General features: G+C 43.7%; 1 protein-coding gene across 1 annotated transcript; it reads left to right on the top strand.

The window, feature by feature from the left end:
• The first annotated feature begins 347 nt into the window (after nt 1-347).
• Nucleotides 348-21,168, top strand: fscn1a (fascin actin-bundling protein 1a). The gene is made up of 5 exons (XM_044100700.1): nt 348-2,537; nt 14,149-14,305; nt 16,054-16,175; nt 19,139-19,306; nt 19,396-21,168. The coding sequence occupies exons 1-5, from the start codon at nt 1,697-1,699 to the stop codon at nt 19,602-19,604; spliced, it is 1,497 nt and encodes a 498-aa protein (XP_043956635.1). The 5' UTR covers nt 348-1,696; the 3' UTR covers nt 19,605-21,168.
• The last annotated feature ends 803 nt before the right edge of the window (nt 21,169-21,971 follow it).

The following is a 21,971-nucleotide window of genomic DNA, read 5'->3' on the forward strand; positions in this document are numbered from 1 at the left end:
AAGGCCGCGAAGCATTTCTGTCTCTGCAGAGAGCATGCCGCTGATGTTGACATGCGCCCCTGCACTTTGGGCGCTTTGGTATTTGTGTGTGTGTGTGTTTTTGAGAGCGATCTTCATGCGGCTTGATCTGTTTGGCCTCTTTGTTTACGGAGCCGGGCCCTTCCTGCCCTCTGATGTGCGCGCTCGGGGCCATGAATGGCGCTTTGTCCGGGGACACACACCCACCCGGTCCTCATGATTTGAACGCTGAGTCCGTCGGATTCAGGAGAAACTGATATAATTCCAGCGTCCAGTGGGAAACCGACTCCTTTCATGTGACTTCATCCAGACTGAAGAGTTAGCTTTTTTTTTTTTTTTTTTTTAAAGTCGTGTTAAGTTGATTGTTTTTTTTTTTACTTTAACTTGTGCATTAAAAGTGTAAAAGTTTTAACCAGAGCCAGCCCAAGGCATAAGCAAACTAAGCTGATGTTTAGTAGAACGCTTGGGATATGTAAATGTTAACATTTTTCCATTTTTTTGTTTTTTTTTGTTTGCCAAAATAACTTGAAGCTATTTAAAATATATATGATGTTAGTTCTAATCATAGAAAAATATGTAGACAGTTTCATAATTACAGTGGCGTGCTACGAGGTTTCACTCAGGGCCTGCAGTCGGCATCAACTGTACAATAAAACACAATACACACGTTGTGCAGGACAATGCAAAAACTATGCATCACACCAAGCGACAGGCATCCAATAATATGCAAACCAATAAAAAAATACGCCAAGTAAAGCAACAAGGCAGCCCAGCAATGCATGTATCAAGCAATATATCAATGTATATTTTAACAAAGTAAACAGGCAACATTGCACATAATTGAACACCAGCAGTTTAGCAAAACTTCTCTGTGGTCCCCAGTTGGGACAAATAAAGGAAAATGATTTAATTGTGACAATTTATTGTCAAGGTCACAGCTATCCCTGTGGCATTTTTGGACAAGACTTTTTTCCTTCCACTCAACTTTCCAAAAGTATTCTCAAACGCGACACTCTGTGGGCAGCCTGCTTCTCTTCTGACTTTAAATTTTCTGAGGACATGTGCGCAGTTAATCTTTATATCAGTTTTATGTATTTATTTTTTGACAATTAAATGGCTGAAATACAGTTTTCAATGATGTTCCAGTTCATTGCCACGGTGTTGAGTTGGCCAACTGGATGTGGAGAGAAACCCAGGTCAGAACCTTGGACCGGTTCTGGCATCGACATCATCAGAGGAATGAATCCTCAGCCTCCAGCTCTCCTGCTTCCAGATTTCATTTTGATTTATTTGTGTGTGTGTGTGTGTGTGCGTGTGTGCGTGTGTGTGGGTGTGTGTGTGTGTGTGGATGTTTCGGGGTGGGCGTGGTTTGTGGCGAGGTTCGGGGGGGGGTGAACTACGTCACTGATGGTTATATAGGCTGCAGCTGTGGCGACGGGCTCGCGCTGCTGAGACAAGCAGAGCACTGAGGACCGGCAGGCGCGCGCTCACACTCACGCTCTCCCCCAAACAAAGAAGCAGCACGCGAGGCGGCAGAGCATCCCACCCTATCGGCCCACTTGCAGAAGCCTTCCCCCCCCCGAAACCCCCCATCCTGCTCATCCCTCCAAGGCAAGAACCGGTCCGAACCGAAGACCCCCCCCCCCCCCCGCAAACACCCCCCCACCCGGCCCCGACCATGACGACCAATGGCTCAGCAAACGGAACCAGCGACATGCTGCAGATCCAGTTCGGCCTCATCAACTGCGGGAACAAATACCTCACCGCGGAGACGTTCGGCTTCAAAATTAACGCGTCGGCCACCAGCATGAAGAAGAAGCAGATCTGGACCCTGGAGCAGAGCGGAGACGACTCCAGCGCCAACGTGTTCTTCCTCAAGTCGCATCTGGGCCGGTACATCGCCGCGGACAAGGACGGCAACGTCACCGGAGACAGCGAGGCCGCCGGTCCGGAGTGCCGCTTCGTCATCACCGCCCACGACGACGGCCGCTGGTCCCTGCAGTCCGAGCAGTACGGCCGGTACCTGGGCGGCACCGAGGACCGGATCATCTGCTTCGCGCAGACTGTGTCCGTGGCGGAGAAATGGAGCGTGCACATCGCCATGCACCCGCAGGTGAACATCTTCAGCGTGACGCGCAAGCGCTACGCGCACCTGAGCGACAAGGTGGACGAGATTGCCATCGACCGGGACGTGCCGTGGGGGGTGGACTCCATGATCACGCTGGTGTTCCGCGAGCAGCGGTACCACCTGCAGACCTCCGACAACCGCTTCCTGAGGAACGACGGGGCGCTGGTGGCCACCACGGACAAGACCACGGGCTACACGCTGGAGTTCCGCTCCGGGAAGGTGGCCTTCAGGGACTGCAGCGGCAAGTACCTGGCGCCCTCCGGGCCGTCCGGCACCATGAAGTCCGGCAAGAGTGCGCGGGTGGGCAAGGACGAGCTGTTTGTGCTGGAGCAGAGCCACCCGCAGGTCGTGCTCACCGCCGGGAACGAAAGGAACGTCTCCACCAGGCAAGGTGGGTGTGGTGGTCCATGCAGGCCCGGATCAGGTCTCCCGGGTCGGTGTGTGAGTGAGGGCGTGAGTGTGTTGGCAGAGGAAGTGTTAACGTGATGGAATGTGAGCCTGCATCCCCATCCCAACCCACCCCCATCCTTTGCTGCACATCCTAAATGATCCTTACAGGACACGGTCCAGTCACACACACACGCACGCACGCACACACACAACAGTGGCCCGTGTGTATTTACACCCCAAACAATGGCCTGCTTGGCCTCAACCCGACCTCTCCTGTGAGTCTTGGTGTGGCAACAAGCACAACAGATGCCAATTGTATTATTTATCGATTAAAACCCTTAAAATGTGTTAGAAACAATCTGATCTGGTTTCTCTCTGAAGATGAAAGTTCAGGAACAATGGTGGACAATCAAACTGGGATCCTGTTGTTGTTGTTTCTATTGTTCCCATAAGGACGATGAAACATTACAGATAAAATGTGCTGCAGCCACCTTTGATAAAATTCAGTCGTAAATCCAAAGGTAAGTGTAGGTGATCTGCAACAGGATTCTCTCGCTTCAAGCTGCTGGGTGATGAAATGGTGGGAGGGTCCTGGTTTTCAGCATTCTGCTTTTTCTGCATTTGGACAGCAGATCATCAAAAGTTTGGTGCATCTCTAGGAAAAAAAAATCAAAAACCTTGGCGTGCTACTTTTATCCATAGGTTAACGAGCTGATCCAAGACCAGATCAGCTCTGGTCACAATCTACATGTTGCAGGTTGTGTTTTGAGACCAACAATGATTGGGAATTCTTAGTCTTTATGACTATTTTCCAGTGAGAGGAAAATTGGCTCATTTTGGTCATTTGACGGGTTATCTGGTAATCAAGGCCAGAACCCGTGTTTTGTATCAACATTGTCAAAGTGGATAGCGGCGCAAGTTCCAACAAAATGGTATGTTTAGCAAGAACAAGGGTGAACACGAGTGTAATCTGGTTGTTTCCTCTGATTTGACGCCTGACTCAAACTTATTAAACACCAATGTTTAAAGCACATGGAGCTGCTGGATGTATTGGACTGGAAATGCTGGGGATTCAGATTACAATATTTGATCTGCTACTCACAGAAAACAATGGACTTGAAAGTACTTGTTGCACTCAAGGTTAACGATGGATATCATTAATATCAACAATTGCCTCAATAGCTCAAAATGAGCTGATGTTTATGGATCTGTTCTAGTGTGAGAAAAACAGTTAACACTTAGGATGTTATGGTCCAAGGAAAATACTGGGAAAAAAAACGGAAAAACACGTTTTGTTTTTCTTAGTATTATCTTTTTAGACCTGCTCAGGTCTAATTTGATGCATCTGGCAGCGCCCACACTCCAGATAACTCTGTCAGATCTCCAAACCTTTAAATACTTTGGTTCTGCCTTGCTTTCAGATCAGATGTGGTTTTCTGTCTGGGCTGTTTCAGCTGTTTAACTTGGCAGAGATGCTAAATTGTTCCCCCCACCCCCACTTTCTTGCTTCCTCTTTCCTTGCTTTTCCCCGCCGCCCCCCATTTTGACATGCGTGCCTCCTTTTTGAACATCTTTTCAATTGTGGCCTCCTCTCCTCCCCCGACTCCTCCCTGCTCCTTCACACCGGATGGTCGTCTCCATTTGGCATTGTCCCAATCCCTCATGGGGAGTTGTTGATGCCGTTTAGAAGCTCTGAAGTTGACTAACCATAACTACTGAGGTGCTTTAATGCATCTAAGTTAGTAAATTATAAGATTAGGGCCATGAAATGTTTCATAAAGAATCAGTGGAATAGCAGGGATACAGAGGAATTGCCTGGAAGCAGTTGCTTGTGACAGGAATGTGTGACTGATCTCCAGATCTCAATATGGCGTTTGGTCGGAGGAGCTCACTGGGAATGCCATGTGGTTTTAGTGGCTTTGCCCATTTTCTTTTTTTTTTCCTGAAACCGTGATCTGATGCATCACTTTTAATTTCCTGTTGCCAACTCTCAATCACCCTAGGGAGTGGCTGTCTTTCTTTCTTCTTTGTTTACTTCTCTGGTATATTTATCAGCTTTTGTTTCCACCGGCAGCTACAGATCTTTTTGACATGGTTTGCTTTCTTGAGCACAAAATGGAGGCTGGCTGTCTGAAGAAAGGGTTGTACTAAAAGGTTCCCACTCTTCGATCTTCAGGGCTCTGTGGGTGTACGCGGATTCTGTTTCGCAACAAATCCGACTCTGATTGCAGCATGTCACCAAGACCCCATAATCTAAACCTCTCATCGTCTGAAACGGCGTCTCCCTTGGCTGCAGAGAGCATTGGTTTCACTTCAAACGTCCCATAGTTCCCTGTTCCACTTAACCTAGAAGTGACATTATAGTACAAAGCTGTTCTACTCCCACATTTATAGTGGTATATGATGGGTTGAAATTAGCTGTTGTTTGTTTAAAAACAAAGATGGATGACCTCAGGCAGAAACCTTTGGAGAATACATTTCTTAGTTGGTTTTTGTTTGTTTTGGTTTTTTTAAACAAAAATCTTGTTTGGTACAAGGATTGGTACCATTGCTCCCGATACTTTGCATAAAGACGGAAATTTTTCTTTTCCCATAACTTTTCACAAGGTTGGAGAATCCATTTAACAATCACTCTTTGATTAGTCTCTCTAGATTTTCAAAGTGTCTAAATCATTATTTTTGATATATTTTGTCTCATTATCTTGAGAAAACACCTTTTTTATTTTCCAAACATCCCAAGTCTTCTACCGTACTCAACAATGGGAATGAGTTGCTTTTCCAGGCACTCCTTTTAATGCCAACCATACCCAGAACATTTAACATAGCAGAGTGTAACCTTAGTTGTGTCTGACCAAAGCACTAAGCCAAGGTTCTAGTAGAGCTTCTCAAGCTCCATGTCTTTAAATTTGTAACGTTGGGACAGAGAAGGCTTGGCATTTGGTAATCATGAAGACTCTGTGCCAGGACGAGGCCACTGTTAAAACATGCTACCTGCAGTGTTTTAATGCTTCACATATGCATGAAGCTTCTGTTGGTCTTTTTGTTTTTATTCTATTTAGGAAAAAAAAGTGTTTGACTTAAAAATTAAAATTTTTACTGAGACACTTTGTAGGCTCCTAAGTGCCACAGTTTGAAAAATAAACACATTTTTAATCCCATACCTTATAAAGAGGCTGGTTGCTACACCAGCTTCTTTATATCTTAAACTACAGGACAGTATGCCCATTAGTGTAGTTTTAAGCATATTGAAGGTATATTCTTAAGACTCTGACTCTCCAACACCTCCTCCCCCACAGCAGCCAGTGTAATTGCCGTCTTATTGATATTTGTGCATATTAGGCCATTTTCTTTCAGCAGCTTTTTAGACAGCTACTGGCTACTTTTCATTTTTTGACTGAAACACTGAAGTGTTGAGTTTGTGAGCACATCAGGAGATTCCACATTTATTTGTGAAAGCCAACTTCATTCACACCTTGTTTGAGGCTAACAAAAGCTAGCGCTACATGCAGCTGGCGCTGTCGTTTCCGACTCTTTGCTAATTCAAATTTGACATTTGACAGGAGACATTTAAATGTCATTTTTATTTACTTTATTTTTGGCTTATTAAATAGAAAAAATATACTCTTTGGCTAGGCTAATGTTAGCATGTGGCTTTATTTGCGTAGTATGGACAAAAGGATGAATGTAGTCAAAAATGATGTGCTTCCCATTTATTTTTATTTCTGCATGTCTAGTTTTAAAAGATTTTGTTGTCTTATGGAGTAAAGACTTATGGTCTTAAACAATGTCAGCTTTCTATTGGTCGCCTGAAGCCTCCTTCCTTGCGGGTAATTAACAGTCAACCTGTGTAGATTTTTGCTTATTGCAAGAGGGGGCCTGAGTCCTTACAGAAACTCTGTACTTTTCCCTCTGACAACTGGACGGCTGGGATGAGGATTAAATGCCGAGTGGAATTAAACTGGCTCCAGATGTTCAACAAACACGCCGCAGCTCAGAGTCCAACTCTGCAGCGGCTGTTTGCCTGGCAGACCTGAGCCAAGATGGCGGTCGGACGCCGCTGGCTTTCATTAGCGGTGGGAGGTTTTAGACATGAGGCCAGCTCAAGTGGGTCAATCCAAAATCTGTTTCTGTCCAGTCAAGAGTACAGATTTTACTTTCACTAAGCTTCAGACGGAAAATCGTCCCAAAAATATCCTTCCATTAGTTGGTTTAGCTTCCCCCTCCCGAAAATGATCCCTTTAAGTTGGATTAAAGTGTTTATCCCGTAATTTACAGTAACTTAATTTGTTCACAGAATTATCTTGTGCAACTGAATTGTGAAATAGTCCATTTTAATTGTGACCATTTTCCTCTCCTTTTGGCTTTATTACAAAAAGTGATGACCTACTTTCCCCCCATGTTTAATTAAAACCAGCATAATAGTTCAGATTTGAAGAAACCTAATAGATATTTGATGATAGATTTATAAAACATTAAAATGAAACAAATTCAGGACCTCTGAGTTTTTTTTCCTTCTATACATTAGTTGTGTCAAGGATTTGTTTCTGATCAGCAGGCATTTAGTCATTTCACATGTAGAATAACTTTCTCACAATATGCAAACTCAATAGGTACTTAGAAATTTCTTTGGATTTTAATCTCCAGATTTATTCTGGACTACTGAAACGGAGCAACATTACTATACTACTTTTCAACCTTCCTGTATTCTCAAGTCTTGATCTCGCTCGCTTTTTGGCAGCTCATTGGAGATTTGCCTTTGCATGTCTTAGAAAATGATTCTGTTTAAAATGGCTTTTTACATCTGTGGTTAATTTGATTTGAAACTTTTTGTTGTGAGTATCTCCGGGTTGATCAAGCTAATGCTAGCTAGTTTTAGTCACCCCCCAAACATGTCTACATTTTGTTAAAAAAATGTAGCCAATATGACAATTGTGCTACACACTCAACCCCATTATCACCATTTTTCAGCCTGAGGCTATAAATGTAGCCAGAAAGTTCATGTTCATTTCCCAGATGCATTGACTAAAGAGTCACAAAGTGTCACTTACAGAAACTTATCATTTTCTTTTCTTTCTTTTTTTAAATTAGACAAATGTTATGCAGGCGTTACAGCAGTCCCATTGTTTATCGTCCAATTTGAGCTCATGGCTTTCAAAGCCGCCAATAAACAGACTCTATGCTGTTGCCTGTTTCCGGTTCATAACATCCACTTTTCTCATCAGCGGGCACAAATTCCCAGAGAGACAGTTTAACGACCCTCATGTGGTCCGGGCCACAATTATCAGTCAGTCAGCCTGGAGCTCAGAGGCTCTTAAAGCGGCTCAGTTCTGCTCCTTGTTCTCGCTACCAGAGGCCTAAATGGATGAAGCCCATCACATCCGGCCGGCTTTTGGTGCGACCACCGACTCTTCTTTTGTAAATATGGGTTATATTTATTTTGATTATGCATTTGGTGTGAATGGGTTACAGTAAAATGCCCTGGGGCATTTGGTCTTGTGGCACCAAGTTTTTGTTTTCCAGCCACCTCATGTGACTGACCACCAGTTGAACTGTAAAACTGATTTGAAATGGTTTGTGATGAAGAAAAGAGGCCATGGTTCTACTAAATGAAATAAAGCCAGAAAATACTGAAAACATCAAGCAGCTCAAAGATGATCTTGAATGAGAAAATGTAGCTTTTCTGTAACGGTAAACCAGCTTATTTATAATAATGGGTGAGTTTCACGACAAACTGACATCAGATTCTCTTGATATAACTTGGGCTTGAGTAAAACCATAACTTTACAACAAATGTTTACAAGTTAACCAGTTGCTTTTCTTTTTTTTTTTTTTTTTTTTTTTTTTTTTTTTACAAAGAAGCAGTATTTATTTTATTTTATTTTTTTTTTACCGTAACTGTTGCAGTGATACTTGTGTAGATGTTACATTCACAGTTTACAGAAAAGGTAAACTGCTACATTACTGTAATGGCAACACATCTTTAAGTATTTGTTACATTTCTGACACCCAGTTTTCAGATATTTGGAACTACAATCACCCATGAATAGATGAAATTCACTCATATTTGAGACTCCTCCTCCTGAAAGGAAACAAAAAAGACTAAAGCTGGCTATCTTTGTAGTTCAAACACCAAACATACCTTGTTGTGCATTAATAAACAGCATCCACTGTCGTCATGATTTACAGTCTTACTGCAGCCAATCGGTGCCAAGGAATAAAAAGGGCGCTCCTGGATTAGCTGCTTTACTAATGCTAGCTAATAGCATGCTACATAGCAATTAGCCTAGCTATTTTTGCTTCCTAATATGATTCTACATAAAAAGCAAATAGTTTGGAGTTGGCGTCCACATTCACTGTAAGAATTATATATATATGTATATAATTTAATAAACGGCAGGAGAAATTAGCCATGGCTTTTAATGGGATTTTTATTCAAGGCATTTTTTTAGCTTTTCCGGTCTATTTTATGGAGAAATAAACAAGCTAATAGGAGTTAGCTAGCTACTACGGTTGCTAGCATATCAACTGCTTTAAGCAGATGCTGTATTAAGTTTGCTAACTGAGGTTTTAAAGTGGTATAGTTAAAAAAAAGAACTACAGCCAAATCAACAAATAACCTTGATATATTTTTTAAACATAAAATACCTAAACTCTTTTCTTTGGTTGCACTACTGGCCTTTTTTTCTGGTGATTGCTAAGACTTTAGGAGCTCTTTAAATAAACAGCTCCATGCTGTTTGTGCAGGTTAAAGGCCGCAGACCAACGCTGTTGCGTCTGGCCCCGAGTCAACCCTGACACCCTTTCTGCATCCTTCGCCTCCTGCTGACAGGAAATGAGACACGAGTCGCACATATTCGACCTTGTCTGCCGCTGCGATAATCTCCGCCGGCAGGGTGAAGGGCGATGATTTGTGTCCTCCGGCTGCGGCCAGCTCTCGTCACGAACGAAGAGAAACTGATACGCTTGCGCTCTCCCTGTAAAGCCGAGCGTTTTAAGCGAGCGGATATGCGATAATGTGTTTATAGAGACTCCGTATGTTTGTAGTGTTGGATTCTCCGGGTCCGTTTCGGAGCATGCCAAGCCATCTTGGCTTCATCAACCACAGAAGAGCCTCCTCTCCTCTTCCTCCTCCCTGGCTGCTGCTTTATTATAGGTTGGACTTGTGCTGGGCTCCAGTGTGTCAGCCTGCTGAGGGTGTGTCTCCAATCCAAACTTGAACACACACATCAATTCCTGCAAACGCCCTGGTGCGAGACGCAGTCACGTCCCGGCCGCCATTGTTGTGGGACCTTTCTGAGAGCTCTTGTTGGCTGCCTGGGTCCTCGCTCTGTCTGTCCTGATCAGAATAAAGGCTGCTGATCCGGCTGGATGTTTGTGCTCCAGCTGGTCGCCTCCTCGAACAATAGAAGAGACACACATACACACACACACACAGGCGCACAATGGCCCTTGATGCAATCGCGTGCGTTTGCAGCAGGCCTCTCGTGGAAGCGAGGACAAGGCCAAGATGGAGGGGTTGTTTATGCCTGTACGCTGGTGGTTGGGGATCTTTCTCACCCCTTGGTCGCCACTTTTGGTCAAGAAGGATGTTGAGTGTGTGACTGATCCTCCCTCGTTTATCCCTGCGAGCTTCACAAACTGATCAGCAGAGCTAAATCTGTTCGGTAGCTTCAGGCTTCCTCTCTGTTTTGTCTCCATCAGGCTCGTCTGTCCTCCAAAAGATATTTGCTCTGTCCTCCAGGGGTTTCATTTGGAAACGGTTTCAGTTCAAACACTGAACTGTAACATCCTCCTCTGTGTGTTTCCACTGAAATTAGCTTTTACTGAAAATATCCAGGCAAAATAGGAGATGAGACATTATTCAAATCATATGTTTGTTCAGTATTAAAGTATCACCACGGCATGCAAATGCCCTGGTTTGGCATTACGTGTTTGATTTCCCTCGAGGTCAGTGAGGTGTTATCAGAACGCCAAGCTTTTGCACGGTTCTAGCAACACATGTTTCAATCTTCAAGTCTGGCCTCTTAAGAGTCCAGACTTCTGCTTACAGTTTGGGCTTGCTGACGTTACCAAAACATTTTAAAAAGCTTCTCAGACAGTAGCCATAAAGTAGTGACTGTGAGTTTATACTCAAGCAACAACAACAAGAAAGTTTTCTCAGGTTTCAGGTGCAAATTATTATTTTCCCTTTCTTGCAGAGCTGCACATTTTTGACTGTGCAAAACCATTACAGTCATTACAGCAAGCATTACAGGGTTGTACCCTAACCCGACAGCAAGAGAAGAACTCGGTTACTCGAAGGTTTTCTGCACGTTCCTGCATCAGTTGCATTTGAATTTGTTTTTGGATTTTTCCAGAGAACGAAGGACTTAATTTGCAACTGTCAATATAATGCATACAACTAGATTAATCGACAGAAGAACCTGATTTTAAAAAAAACCCCACAATGGCACTTTCTTTACATAGAAACCTTGTGTGTGTATATATATATATATATATATATATATATATACACACACGTGTCTCTCTCTCTCGACTTGTCCAGCAGATGTGTCATCTCTATAGTAACGAACGGCCTCCCACGCCGGGAGCCATTTCTGCTCAAGTTCGCTGACCGATCGGCCAACACGGCGAGGCTTTCACCGTCCTCTGGCGGATGAACTCAGATTTCGTCTTCTCATGCGCTATTCTTCTTCCTCCTCCTCCTCCTCCTCCTCCCTGCCATGTGGTTTCCATTACGATCTGCTCCATTCTCTTCCCCAGTTGTCCATGTTTGCGTTTCGTGTGCAGTCGTGCAGGAGTGTGTCCCAGCGCCTTTCTGCAGAAACTCAATCCCAACGTTTTGGAAGCTTGTGTGGGTTCAGGTTTGGATTTAAAGGGGGATGAAGCGGAGGAATGCGTGGAATAACACCTTTCCCTCTTTAATACTTTCACCGACATGAGCAGAGTCGACGTGAAGAGGCAAAAAACCAAGATGGAGGGATGATGTTAGGGAGGGGGGAGCACGTTGTGTGTGAAAAGACATGGAGGGTGAAACCATGACTCCATTCGTCTTTTCTCAAACAGGTCTTTCTTTTCTCGGCACACATTTACACAGCGCCCAGTCACGGCCCATGAGGCCTCTGGCTATACGGCCAGCCACGCCGTGACCTCAGCCTGGACAATGGGCCGCATTGTCCGCGATGAAGTATCTGTGTGTGTTCATCCGGCGGCTCAGTCATATTTGTCCACCACTTTGCAGCTCTTAAAAGCCGGAGCGAGGATGGCGTGATGTTTAATGGCGTCTCTTGTTCTGAGCAGACAGTGGGACCGACGGGCCGACCTTCTAAAGTGGTCAAAGCCAGTCGTCGGCTAAGCTAACGCGTTTGGCCCAGCGGGGAGGATTTGTATTCTGGACTCTGAGATATTTCTGGAAGAATTTCCAACTTGTAGGCTTCAGTTCACAGCAGCGACTTCAGACGATGACGCAAAGTTAAATGGATTTTTGTGGGTACAACAAGCTCTCCGATATTCTGTTTGAGTGTTTGTGATGAAAGCGCCACTGGAGAAGAACTCTTTCTACTAGACAGGTCGTTTATCATGGTAAAACTATTAAGAATTGGATTTAATGTTTAGGTAAATTCCAAATAATGGTGTTGAATAACAAAACTCAAAGCTGACAGTATTATCAGAAGTTATTTTCACAATTCTCTCCCATTTGTTCCTCCAGAGCGTCAATAAATATCTGTAAATTTGAAAACATGATTAAATGGAGTCAAAGTGCAGCGCAGTGACACATGTGAATGTTTTTTGTTTTTTTTAAAGTTATTATTATTAAACATTAACCAATTGAGATTGACGGTCATAACGAGATCTTGTGGCACAAGATTTGACAACATTAAATCATTTTGATTAAATAAAGGGGGATCTGTCCAGTTGAACATGTTGACGTTCTTCAGCCAAACCTTCTTTAACGTGACGTCCAGAATCCAGTTGGACTTTTATTTTGAAGTAAGAAACAAAGTAGTTCTTGATGCAAGACTCTTTAACATCAAAGAGCATTATAAGGACTTGAATGAGACATGAATAGTTGGGAGAAATTATAAAATTCTGCGTCAGTGTTGGCTCTGGGTGCTGAAGTTGGCGTCTGCCCTGAAGCTTTCTGTTGCCGCTGAACGGTGCAACTTTTGGTTGTTTGGGAAATCTGGGCTGCGTTTCGACCTCTGTAGTTACAAATCTAAGTGACGGATCAAATGGGGAATCAGAACCAGCTTAACTTGGATTGAATTGTTCTGGTTGGGGGAAAATAAAGAAAGGAGTTATTTTATGTGCAAAGCCGTGATGCTCTCAATTACAATTCAGCACTGCTACAAAAGCTACATGTTGAATGGGTTAAATGTTACAAAGCCTGAAAGTGCATCTGGCTATGTCTGTAATAGATTTGGTTACAATTTGTTTTAATTGTAAGTAAAAGTAAACTAAAACTTCCCAACCAGAAGTGACATTTTCAGTAAAACCTTGTTGTTGAGAAGGAAATGATGCATTTGATTTCTGTCCAGTTGCCTTGGTGTCACGTCCTCGTCAAAGCATCTGTTAGAGTTTACTGATGTTTTGTGACACGTTGTAGCTCCTGATTGTTACCAGGAAGTAACTTTTTAAAAATGGACTTGATCAGTTTCTGGATGAGTTGACAGCACGGTGATAATACTTTGGGTTTTTCATTATGATTTAGTTTTTTCATCTAATTCAGTTGATGTTAATTACTTTTGAGAGTGTGTTTGCTAGTTTCTGTTAGCTGTGAGTTTAAATATTTAGTTTTTATTAATGTAATTTTGGTGGAGGTTTTTTTATTTTATTTTTTTATACTTTGGATCATTTTTAGGTGCAGAATTCAAAAAGGTCCAAGTATTGTATTGATTTTGTATCTATTGATTGGTTCGTGAATGCTCAACAGAAGATACAATTAAAAGAAAGTATTCGGTGATTATTGAATAACCAACTGGTGTTTTCTTCCAACGTTAGCCGTCACTATTTTGGGGACTAGCATAAGTGGCGCCGGTGTGGCGTTCTGTAATTTGGCGACAGCCGACGTAAAACCTTCTTTCACATCGGATCGATTCATAAATAGGAAAAACTGAGGGTATCACGTCTATGTTTCAGTTTTATAAACACAGTTTCCCCCACATTATCCTTTTTTTAAATTTCAGTTTCAGCTAAAATGTTTAATTTCAGCTCATTTCATTAGTTTTAGGGAGCTTTAACAATCGTGGTCATCGGAAGCCATTTTTTTCTTTTTTTTTTTGCTGACATGGTGTTAAAGTTGCCCCTCGGTGTGGAGCGGTCGCCTCGTTACGGTGCGACCTCTGTCTGCCGCTCGCCGCCTGTCCTGACTGCTGATCCTTTGAAGCCCGTCGAGGTCTGACAGATGTGGCCGTGTGTGCAGCTGTGTGAAATCCCTCTAATCTCAGCCGTCTGATGTTGCTCATTTAGTCCCTCTGATCCTGGCCACAGGATGTGTGTGTGTGTGTGTGTGTGTGTGTCACCGGTCAGCCCAGCCGCCCGCCCGAGTCACGATGGATTCGTTAACCTCCCCCCACCCCTCAATTCTATCTGCTTCTTCTCTACCCCTCTAGGCATGGACCTGTCTGCCAATCAGGACGAAGAAAGCGACCAGGAGGTGTTCCAGGTGGAGATCTGCCGCGAGAACAGGAAGTGCGCGTTCCGGACCGCCGCTGGGAAGTACTGGACCCTCACTGCCAACGGAGGCCTGCAGTGCACCGCCTCCAGCAAGTAAGAGTCCATCAGCAGAGAGTCCACCTGTCCCCGTCTGTTTGGGAAAGGAAATCTGTCCGGTCACAGCGGTTGGTGTAACATGAGCTCTGGGCTCCTACAGGGGGGAGGGGACCAGTGAGTGGGAGGTTAAGAGTGGGTGACCTCCTGTCCTGGCAGTGGCATGTAGTGGAAGATGAAGTGTGTGTGTGTGTGGGGTGGGGAGTGTTTTCTTTTGTGCGTAGTAGTTCTTTCCGAGCAGGGAGCTGGCTGTTGACCTCTGACCCCCCCCCCCCCACCCTCCGTCCACCATCACCCTCCATCCAGTTTTCCAGAAACGAATCCCAGTGAGGCTCCTGACTCAGGATTAAAGATTCTCCACCCCAAGTTACGTAAAGTGGACGGGTGTCCAACGGCTGAACGTCAATCAAAGGTTATTGGAACTCAATTTAGCCCAAACGCTACGGTGGGTCTGGTTGCCGTGCGACCTCAGAGGCTCTCAAACAGCAGAAAATTGGATTTCCCCCTGTTACAAATGAAACTTTACTTGAAGCTTGGAGGCGGGACGGGGGTGGAGGGGTCACCTCCACCCCCGTCCTCTGCAGGAACTTCCCCACATTCCTGCAACAAATTCCTGAGATTTGGCTCAACCGAGTCCTCAGACCACAGGAATCTGACCTCCCACTAGATGCGGACAAACGCTGAATGCTATTTATTTATTTTTTTAGATACTTGTTTATTTACATTCTCTAAAATGTAGCGGCATTAGATATATTTTTTTTTGTCTCCAAATGAAAAAGATTTAATTGATCTCAGTGATATGTGATGGTGGCAAACTTGTGCGTCGTGCTACAGCAGTAGATTAGCTTCGCTACTGTCGTTCAAATGCGACATTCATCGACATCGAGGCCGTCTTCACAGGCGAGAACTGAAAATTAATTCAGCTTAATTGAAATTGTTCTTTCTCTACTTCAGACCGTCCTGGTTTTCCTTCACCCCCCAGAGCAGCGCAGCACGCAACTGCCAGCTTTTACTTGGCTGCTGTGTTTACGTGACTGTTTTTCCAAAATAAAGTAAACTAAGCAGCACAGAATCCAAGCTGCTTGACGTCCAGAGTGAAGTCCAGGACGCCACGTCGTCCGCAACCATCTAGCAGAAAGTTCTCGAGCCCTTGGTGCTTCCGTCTGCTGGCGAGCCACGTGGAGATGCTGAGTTTGTTTTCCCAGCAGGTCTCGGTACCAGCACACACTGCTAAATGGTACCAAAACCTGCTTTGATGCCTGTGGTGTTGCTGTTCTTGGTTCGGTCAGAAATCTCCTTAAAGGTCGCCGAAGAGGCAACCTGTGACATTTGTCCTCCGTGCCGTGCTACATCGAGTTCCACTTTATTTACTGAATAAACTTCTCAATGACGTTGAGGTACAAGTAAATATTGTGTTTTCTAATGGCTCTGACTTCTTTTAATCAACTTCAACAGATTGCTCGGTCCTAGCTCGTAGCCAGTTCAAGCAAGGACAAACGCCTGCTTGATTTAAGGAAACCCTGAACTCGGCTCCTTGTTTTTGTTTGTGTGAGGGTGTCAGCAGTGAGTAATGCGTTTCTTTTCTTTTTTTTTTTTCTCAATTTAACTCTCCTGGAAGTCATCCACGTTTGCCAAAGAGGAGAAAAGACAGACGAGACCCGACCGTCGGGGCTCCAAAAATGACAGCGTGGCGCGACTCATCCGCTCCTGACGCGCCACGCTGAAACCTTCTGTCTGCTCCTCCGCAGGTCCACTAACTGCTACTTTGACATCGAGTGGCGTGGGAAGCGTCTGACTCTCCGCGCAGCCAACGGGAAGTATGTGGCGGCCAAGAAAAACGGCCAGCTCGCCGCCACCATGGACTCTGCAGGTCGGTGTTGATCTGCTGACAGGAACGACTGGATAACTGATTCTTAGCCTGGCGCTGACACGATGAAGAGTTCAGAGGAGGAGGAGGAGTAATGAAATCATGTCTGGATGCTCCAGTTGTTTTGGTTCTTAAAGGGTTCAGCATTTCTGAGTAAACATTGCTGCTTACTGTATTTTCCAGAGCGTTAGTGTCCCAGTTTTCTGTCTTTAATTATGGATATTAGAAACGGCACTTTGCTGCGTCATTTTCTTCCTGTGCACAAAATACTTCATCTAAAATGTCTGTTTTTGTTTTGCTCTGCACAGAGAGGTGTCGCCTCTTTTGTCAAAGTTCCACTTTAAGGTCAAGATGGGGCTCAGAAAAACCACAGAAATGCAAAAAATGTATTTCTCTTCTGTTTCCCCCACCCCCTATGTTGAACAAACGGGATGATTTGCAGTTATTTTTAGCAGATTCCAGTTTTCATTTGGCACCTATAGGAGTTGATTATATATCTTTCACAGGTAGACTTCACATAATCCATAAATGTAAACATTGAGATGTAATTTGAAGAGGAAAAATGAAACGCATAAATGCATTTCTAAAGAGATCTTTATGTTTTAAAACGTTCTTACGCAAACATGCCTTTCCTTAAGAGTCCAAATAAAACATTAGGATGCAACATTTCGATTTTCTAATTAATGAGCAGTCATTAATTAGAAGTGGAGACATCACACTTCTGTGTGAAAGCACAAATTTGGCTACTTTACATGGTCTTTAGCTTCTCATATTGGCGACTAGCATGACTAGCGTTATTAAAAACGCCATCGGTGTAGTTCCTGGAGACTGTAAATCATCAGATTTACCTAAGGGTGCCGATATTTCCAAAACCAGCACAACTGAGGTTAAACTCAAGTATAAAGTCAAGTTTGACGTCTTGCTCTCTCTCGCTCCGTCACAGCCTGAATAAACTGCAGGCAAAAGTCGACATAAGTTTGAAGACGGTTTCCTTTTCAAACGGTTAATTTCTTTGCTTTCAGAAAATGGTTGACTTCGAGTTGAACTCGGTCGGTAACGACATCCACTCAAAAAAGGTTTAGCTGTTGGTGCCATGACAGGTTGACTGACTGAGGAAAAAAATTGGATTTTTAAGTTTCTGACAGGCCGGTTACCAGTTAGGTTTGATGAAGGTAAACGTTGGTCTATGAGAAATTTTCAGCTAAAAATTTCCCCAATTTCAATGGATGCTGGAAGCTTTTTCTAACCTTCAGAAAACCTTCAAACCTTAAACTGGTCAGAATGCGCCGAACGAAAGGTTTCAACGTTTCGCTCTCACTAGCTTTCTAAACTTGCAGCTTGTTTCACGATCTGTTTGGAGAACAGCTGCTCTGCTCCAAACAGCTGCTCCTTAACACTAAAAAAAAACAAAAGTCGGCACTTAATTGTCGGGGATTTCAACCATTGCAACCACTTTTCCTGCTGCAAGTCATGCAGATCAGAAAAGTCTCAAATTACGGACATCATGTTCCAGCATTTACCCATCATACCTTTTTTTTTTTTTTTCTTTTCTCCCCTCCTGATGATGGTGAAGCAGAAACGAAACAGGCAGATGTGTTTTTGTTTAGTCAGGATATCAAGATGAGTTTTACTCATCTTGATATCAGCAGAGCAGTAACTCTGCTGCTATGGCTGGGGGGATATGAGGAAAATATAATATCCTGATATATATTTTGCTGTATCATAATACACGATATATATCACAATATTCTTAAATGAGCTTCAAAGTTATTTTAAACTATGTTCCTTGCAGGATGATGTCACCCAATCAAGTTCCCGCCCCCATTTTCCTGCTAGACTTAAATGTTAGCTCATATAAAAAGGGATGCAGTGTTTTACTATAAACTGTCTACACACTATGACTAGATAACAAGGTGAGAAATAAGTTTTAACTAAAAAAAAAAAAATAGCGAGGGAGAGGGAAGTAGGTCAGTTATGCTTGACTTTGACAAACTTAACAAATAGATGTGGTGTGGAATAAGGTGTGTTTTGGTTAATCTTAAAAATAATAAGGCGACCTGCACACAAACTGACAGAGCATCGGTAAAGCAGGTGTTTAAATTAGCTAATCAACCACAGCTGTGTTAGCTTGGCTAATAGCAGCGGCGGCTAATCTACCACAGCGATCACTTTTTAATAAAAGCAAAAATACACATCAAGTGTAAAAGCATAAAACTGTAACGAACTGAATGTTCTGTTCTAAGTGGGGGAAATGTTTGGGCGTTTTTGGTGCTGATTCCTGATACATAACGTTGCGTTGTTGTCAGTTGCTATGGCAACGAGTCTGCGTGTATCGTCAAGCCAGAGAGCGAGAGGGGGGAATGGGTAATTTTTAGTTATTTTTCCTGTTGCACATCACTAAATGAATCATACCTACAGGTTTCACTTTAACGAAATAGTTTATGAATGGCATGTAAAAGAATAGTTTTATAGGCGGTGAAATAGATTTGTGATACAACCTTTTGTCGCAATAGTTTTATAACGTGTTTCGCTAACTACCTCATTTTGTTCGACATCCTCCATATAAAGTCCAAAACACTGCCAGATTATTGATCCAGCGCCGTTTCTCTTCGGAACTAGACTAGTTCATCTGATTCCTCTTCAGTTACCGTCTCATTCACGGCTCGCCTCAAACTCTCGCTGTCACCATGTTCGTTTTCTCCGCGCAGCGTGATTGGTAGAAACATTTTCAGGTTGGGAGGGGAGAGGGACTAGTGATGCATTCATAGAGTGTCGGATAAACCAAACTCGCAGTGAATTTGACTGCGAAAGTTTATTATTTGAAAACAAGTTATACTTGGTGGTTACGATATAGCCATTTGAACTGTCGTGAGTTGAAAATATCGCGATACATCGAGTATACTTGATGTATCGCCCAGCCCTATCTGCTGCTGACCGTCTCTGTGTCGCCTGTCCTCCGCCTTCAGGAGAGTCCGAGGAGTTCATCATGAAGCTGATCAACCGTCCCATCATTGTCCTGCGTGGCGAACACGGCTTCATCGGCTGCAGGAAGGTGACCGGCACGCTGGACTCCAACCGCTCCTCCTACGACTACTTCACCCTGGAGTTCAGAGACGGCGCTTACAGCCTGCAGGGTGGGCACAGCTGTCGAGGGCAAATCCACAAATCCCATCTCGACGTTGCCCTTTTTAACTCGGCTTCTTCTCCGTCGTCCGTCCTACAGATTCCACCGGAAAGTACTGGATGGTGGGGAACGAGCAGGCGGTCGTGAGCAGCAGCGACACTCCCGTCGACTTCCTGTTCGAGTTCTGCGACTACAACAAGCTGGCCGTCCGCCACGCCGGTGACGGGAAGTACCTCCGCGGCGACCACGCCGGCGTACTGAAGGCCAACGCAGACGACCTGGAGACCGCCACGCTCTGGGAGTACTGAGGGGAACCAGAGCCCCCTGATCCGTCCACCGTGAAAACACCTACCTGTCCTCCCCCCTGCCCCCACACCCACATATTAAATCCCTCCCCCTTTTGACTATATGTTGACAAACTGCACAGAGAGATCAGCAAGGATAGAAGGAAGGAGCCTCTCCTCTCTCCCTCCCTTGCCTTCCTTCCTTCCTCCGTTCTTCTTTGTTTTTTTTTGTTTTTTTTCTCAGCTCTGCCCTCTGGTGCCAACCTGTATCCGTCGCCGTAGTTACCACAGGGTGCTGTGCACTTTTCCTGCTTCGATCCGTCTTTGTCGCGCCACTTCTCGCTCCCTCCGCGTTTCTGCTTGTGGCGTCTGAACTGGACTGAAGGGTCCAGATTCAGTGTTTGTTTATGAGACCTCGGCGTTCTTGATGACTGTAATATAACTAGAGTGGATCTGATGATGTAGACAATGTAACTCGACTGGACAAAGCTCCGCCCACCTCCCATTAGCCCCTCCCCCCATCTCATCTCAAGTGTATGATATTTAGATGTAAGCCCGTGTGGCTCTCTAGCTACATTATCATCAGTCGGTGACGAGCCAGAAGTCTGAGATCTTAGCAGGTCATAGGAAGAAACCTAAATCCTCCGGAAGCTGTAGTCGGAGAAACAGAATAAAGGGTTAAACGCCGGCGCAGATCAACACACGTTTCCGTACGTTTGCTGCACTCTTGCACAGTTGGATTCATTTCTTGCTCCAAGTCCAAGGCACAGACATTATCATGGCTAAAAGTGTACAGCGGATAGGTGTAGTAAATGTAGTGAAACAGTCAATAGATGCCTAGAAAGCTGCTTTTATTATTATTATTATTTTATTTTCTTCTCGATTTCCCTCGACCAAACGAACACCCGAGCCTTTACGCAGACCAAACTTTTGATACTGGGCAGACGAACCCGGCGTCAAGCTGTTCACAACTGGAATCTGGTGCTAACAACATGTTCACGTTCAACATCTCGACTCCACGTCGGAGAATCTTTTCGCCCAAAATCCGTTTCTCTTTTTTTCTCTCCCTCTTGCATCTCGGTTCCTGCCGTCTCGGTTTGAAACGGACGTTTTGTCTCGTAGTTTAGTCGCACAGAGTCTCAATCTGCTGACTTTTTTATTTTTTTTATTTTTTATTTTTTTTAAATCCGCCTAGACGACCAATCACCGCAATCTCTCGACGAATCGATGCACGACTGTATCCGGTCCAACGTTTTTCTGAGTGTTTTCATGAAAGGTTCTGGGGAAACAAAAAGAGAGAAGTTCCTCTCGGAGAAACCTTTGGCAAACTGGATGTTGGGAGGGTAGACATGTGGTAATGACTGTGCCTTACTCTTGAGTTTTGATATTTGGCAGTAGGATAATTAATTAATAAAAAATTTAAAAAAAGGAAAGAAAATGAAAGTCCACACATTTTGCTTTGTAAAACTGGAACTTCCTTTTGTATTATTTTGTACAATTTGTCTGGAATATTGTGGAGTAATCTCTCTTGTGCCATTGGTTCACCTGAAATCCAGCAACCAATAAAAACTGGAATTTGGAACGCAAAGTGACGTTTTCTTTTCTTGTCTCAATGTTCAGTCAGTGGCAGATAAGCATAATTGTGCTGACACACCACAGCTGTTGATGTTGTGCATATTTGGCCTGCGTGCAAACACTTTATGGAAGGAAACCTAAATTCCCTTAGAACCTGTCGCCATAGTGAGACATGGTGGAGGCAGCAGCATGCTGTGGAAATGTTTTTCTTTCTTAGAGTGGAGATAAATATAAAATTAAAAATCTCTGGTAAGTACTCGAGACTGGGGAATGGATTATATCAGGGGTTTGTGACCTTTAACCCTGAGAGCCACGTTTGCCTTTGGTCCAGAAAAAAAAAATGCAGCAAGACTGAAACAAAATTTTGTTTAAAAAAAATAAATAAATTAAGCTAATATTTTGCTTTTGTTTTTAGGTTTCAGATTTTATGAAAAATAAATAATGTGGCTTGAAAGCCATTTCCACACTGCAAAAACACAAAATCTTACAAAGTATTTTTGGTCTAATTTTGGTTTTTGCTCAATCACTGCAAATGTTTTGGTACATTTGAAATAAAACTAGCTTACACTTAGCTTTTTAGCAAAAACTGAGCTTGTTTTAAGTTAATAGTTCCTTAATATTAATAAAATTGCACGTTCCACTGGCAGATGGAAACTGTGTTACCTCTACTTGATTCATGCACTTTGTTGTGTTGGTCGGTTTATTGGTTAGAAATCAAAGTGTGGAATCTAAACCAAGTTGCATTTTTCACAATAAATGTCTCTGAATAAAAGGAGAAAGCCCAGCTGTCTTTTAATTTAATTTTAAATTATCAAA

Source organism: Gambusia affinis, linkage group LG19 (assembly GCF_019740435.1).
Source record: "Gambusia affinis linkage group LG19, SWU_Gaff_1.0, whole genome shotgun sequence".
Classification (NCBI taxonomy): Eukaryota; Metazoa; Chordata; class Actinopteri; order Cyprinodontiformes; family Poeciliidae; genus Gambusia; species Gambusia affinis.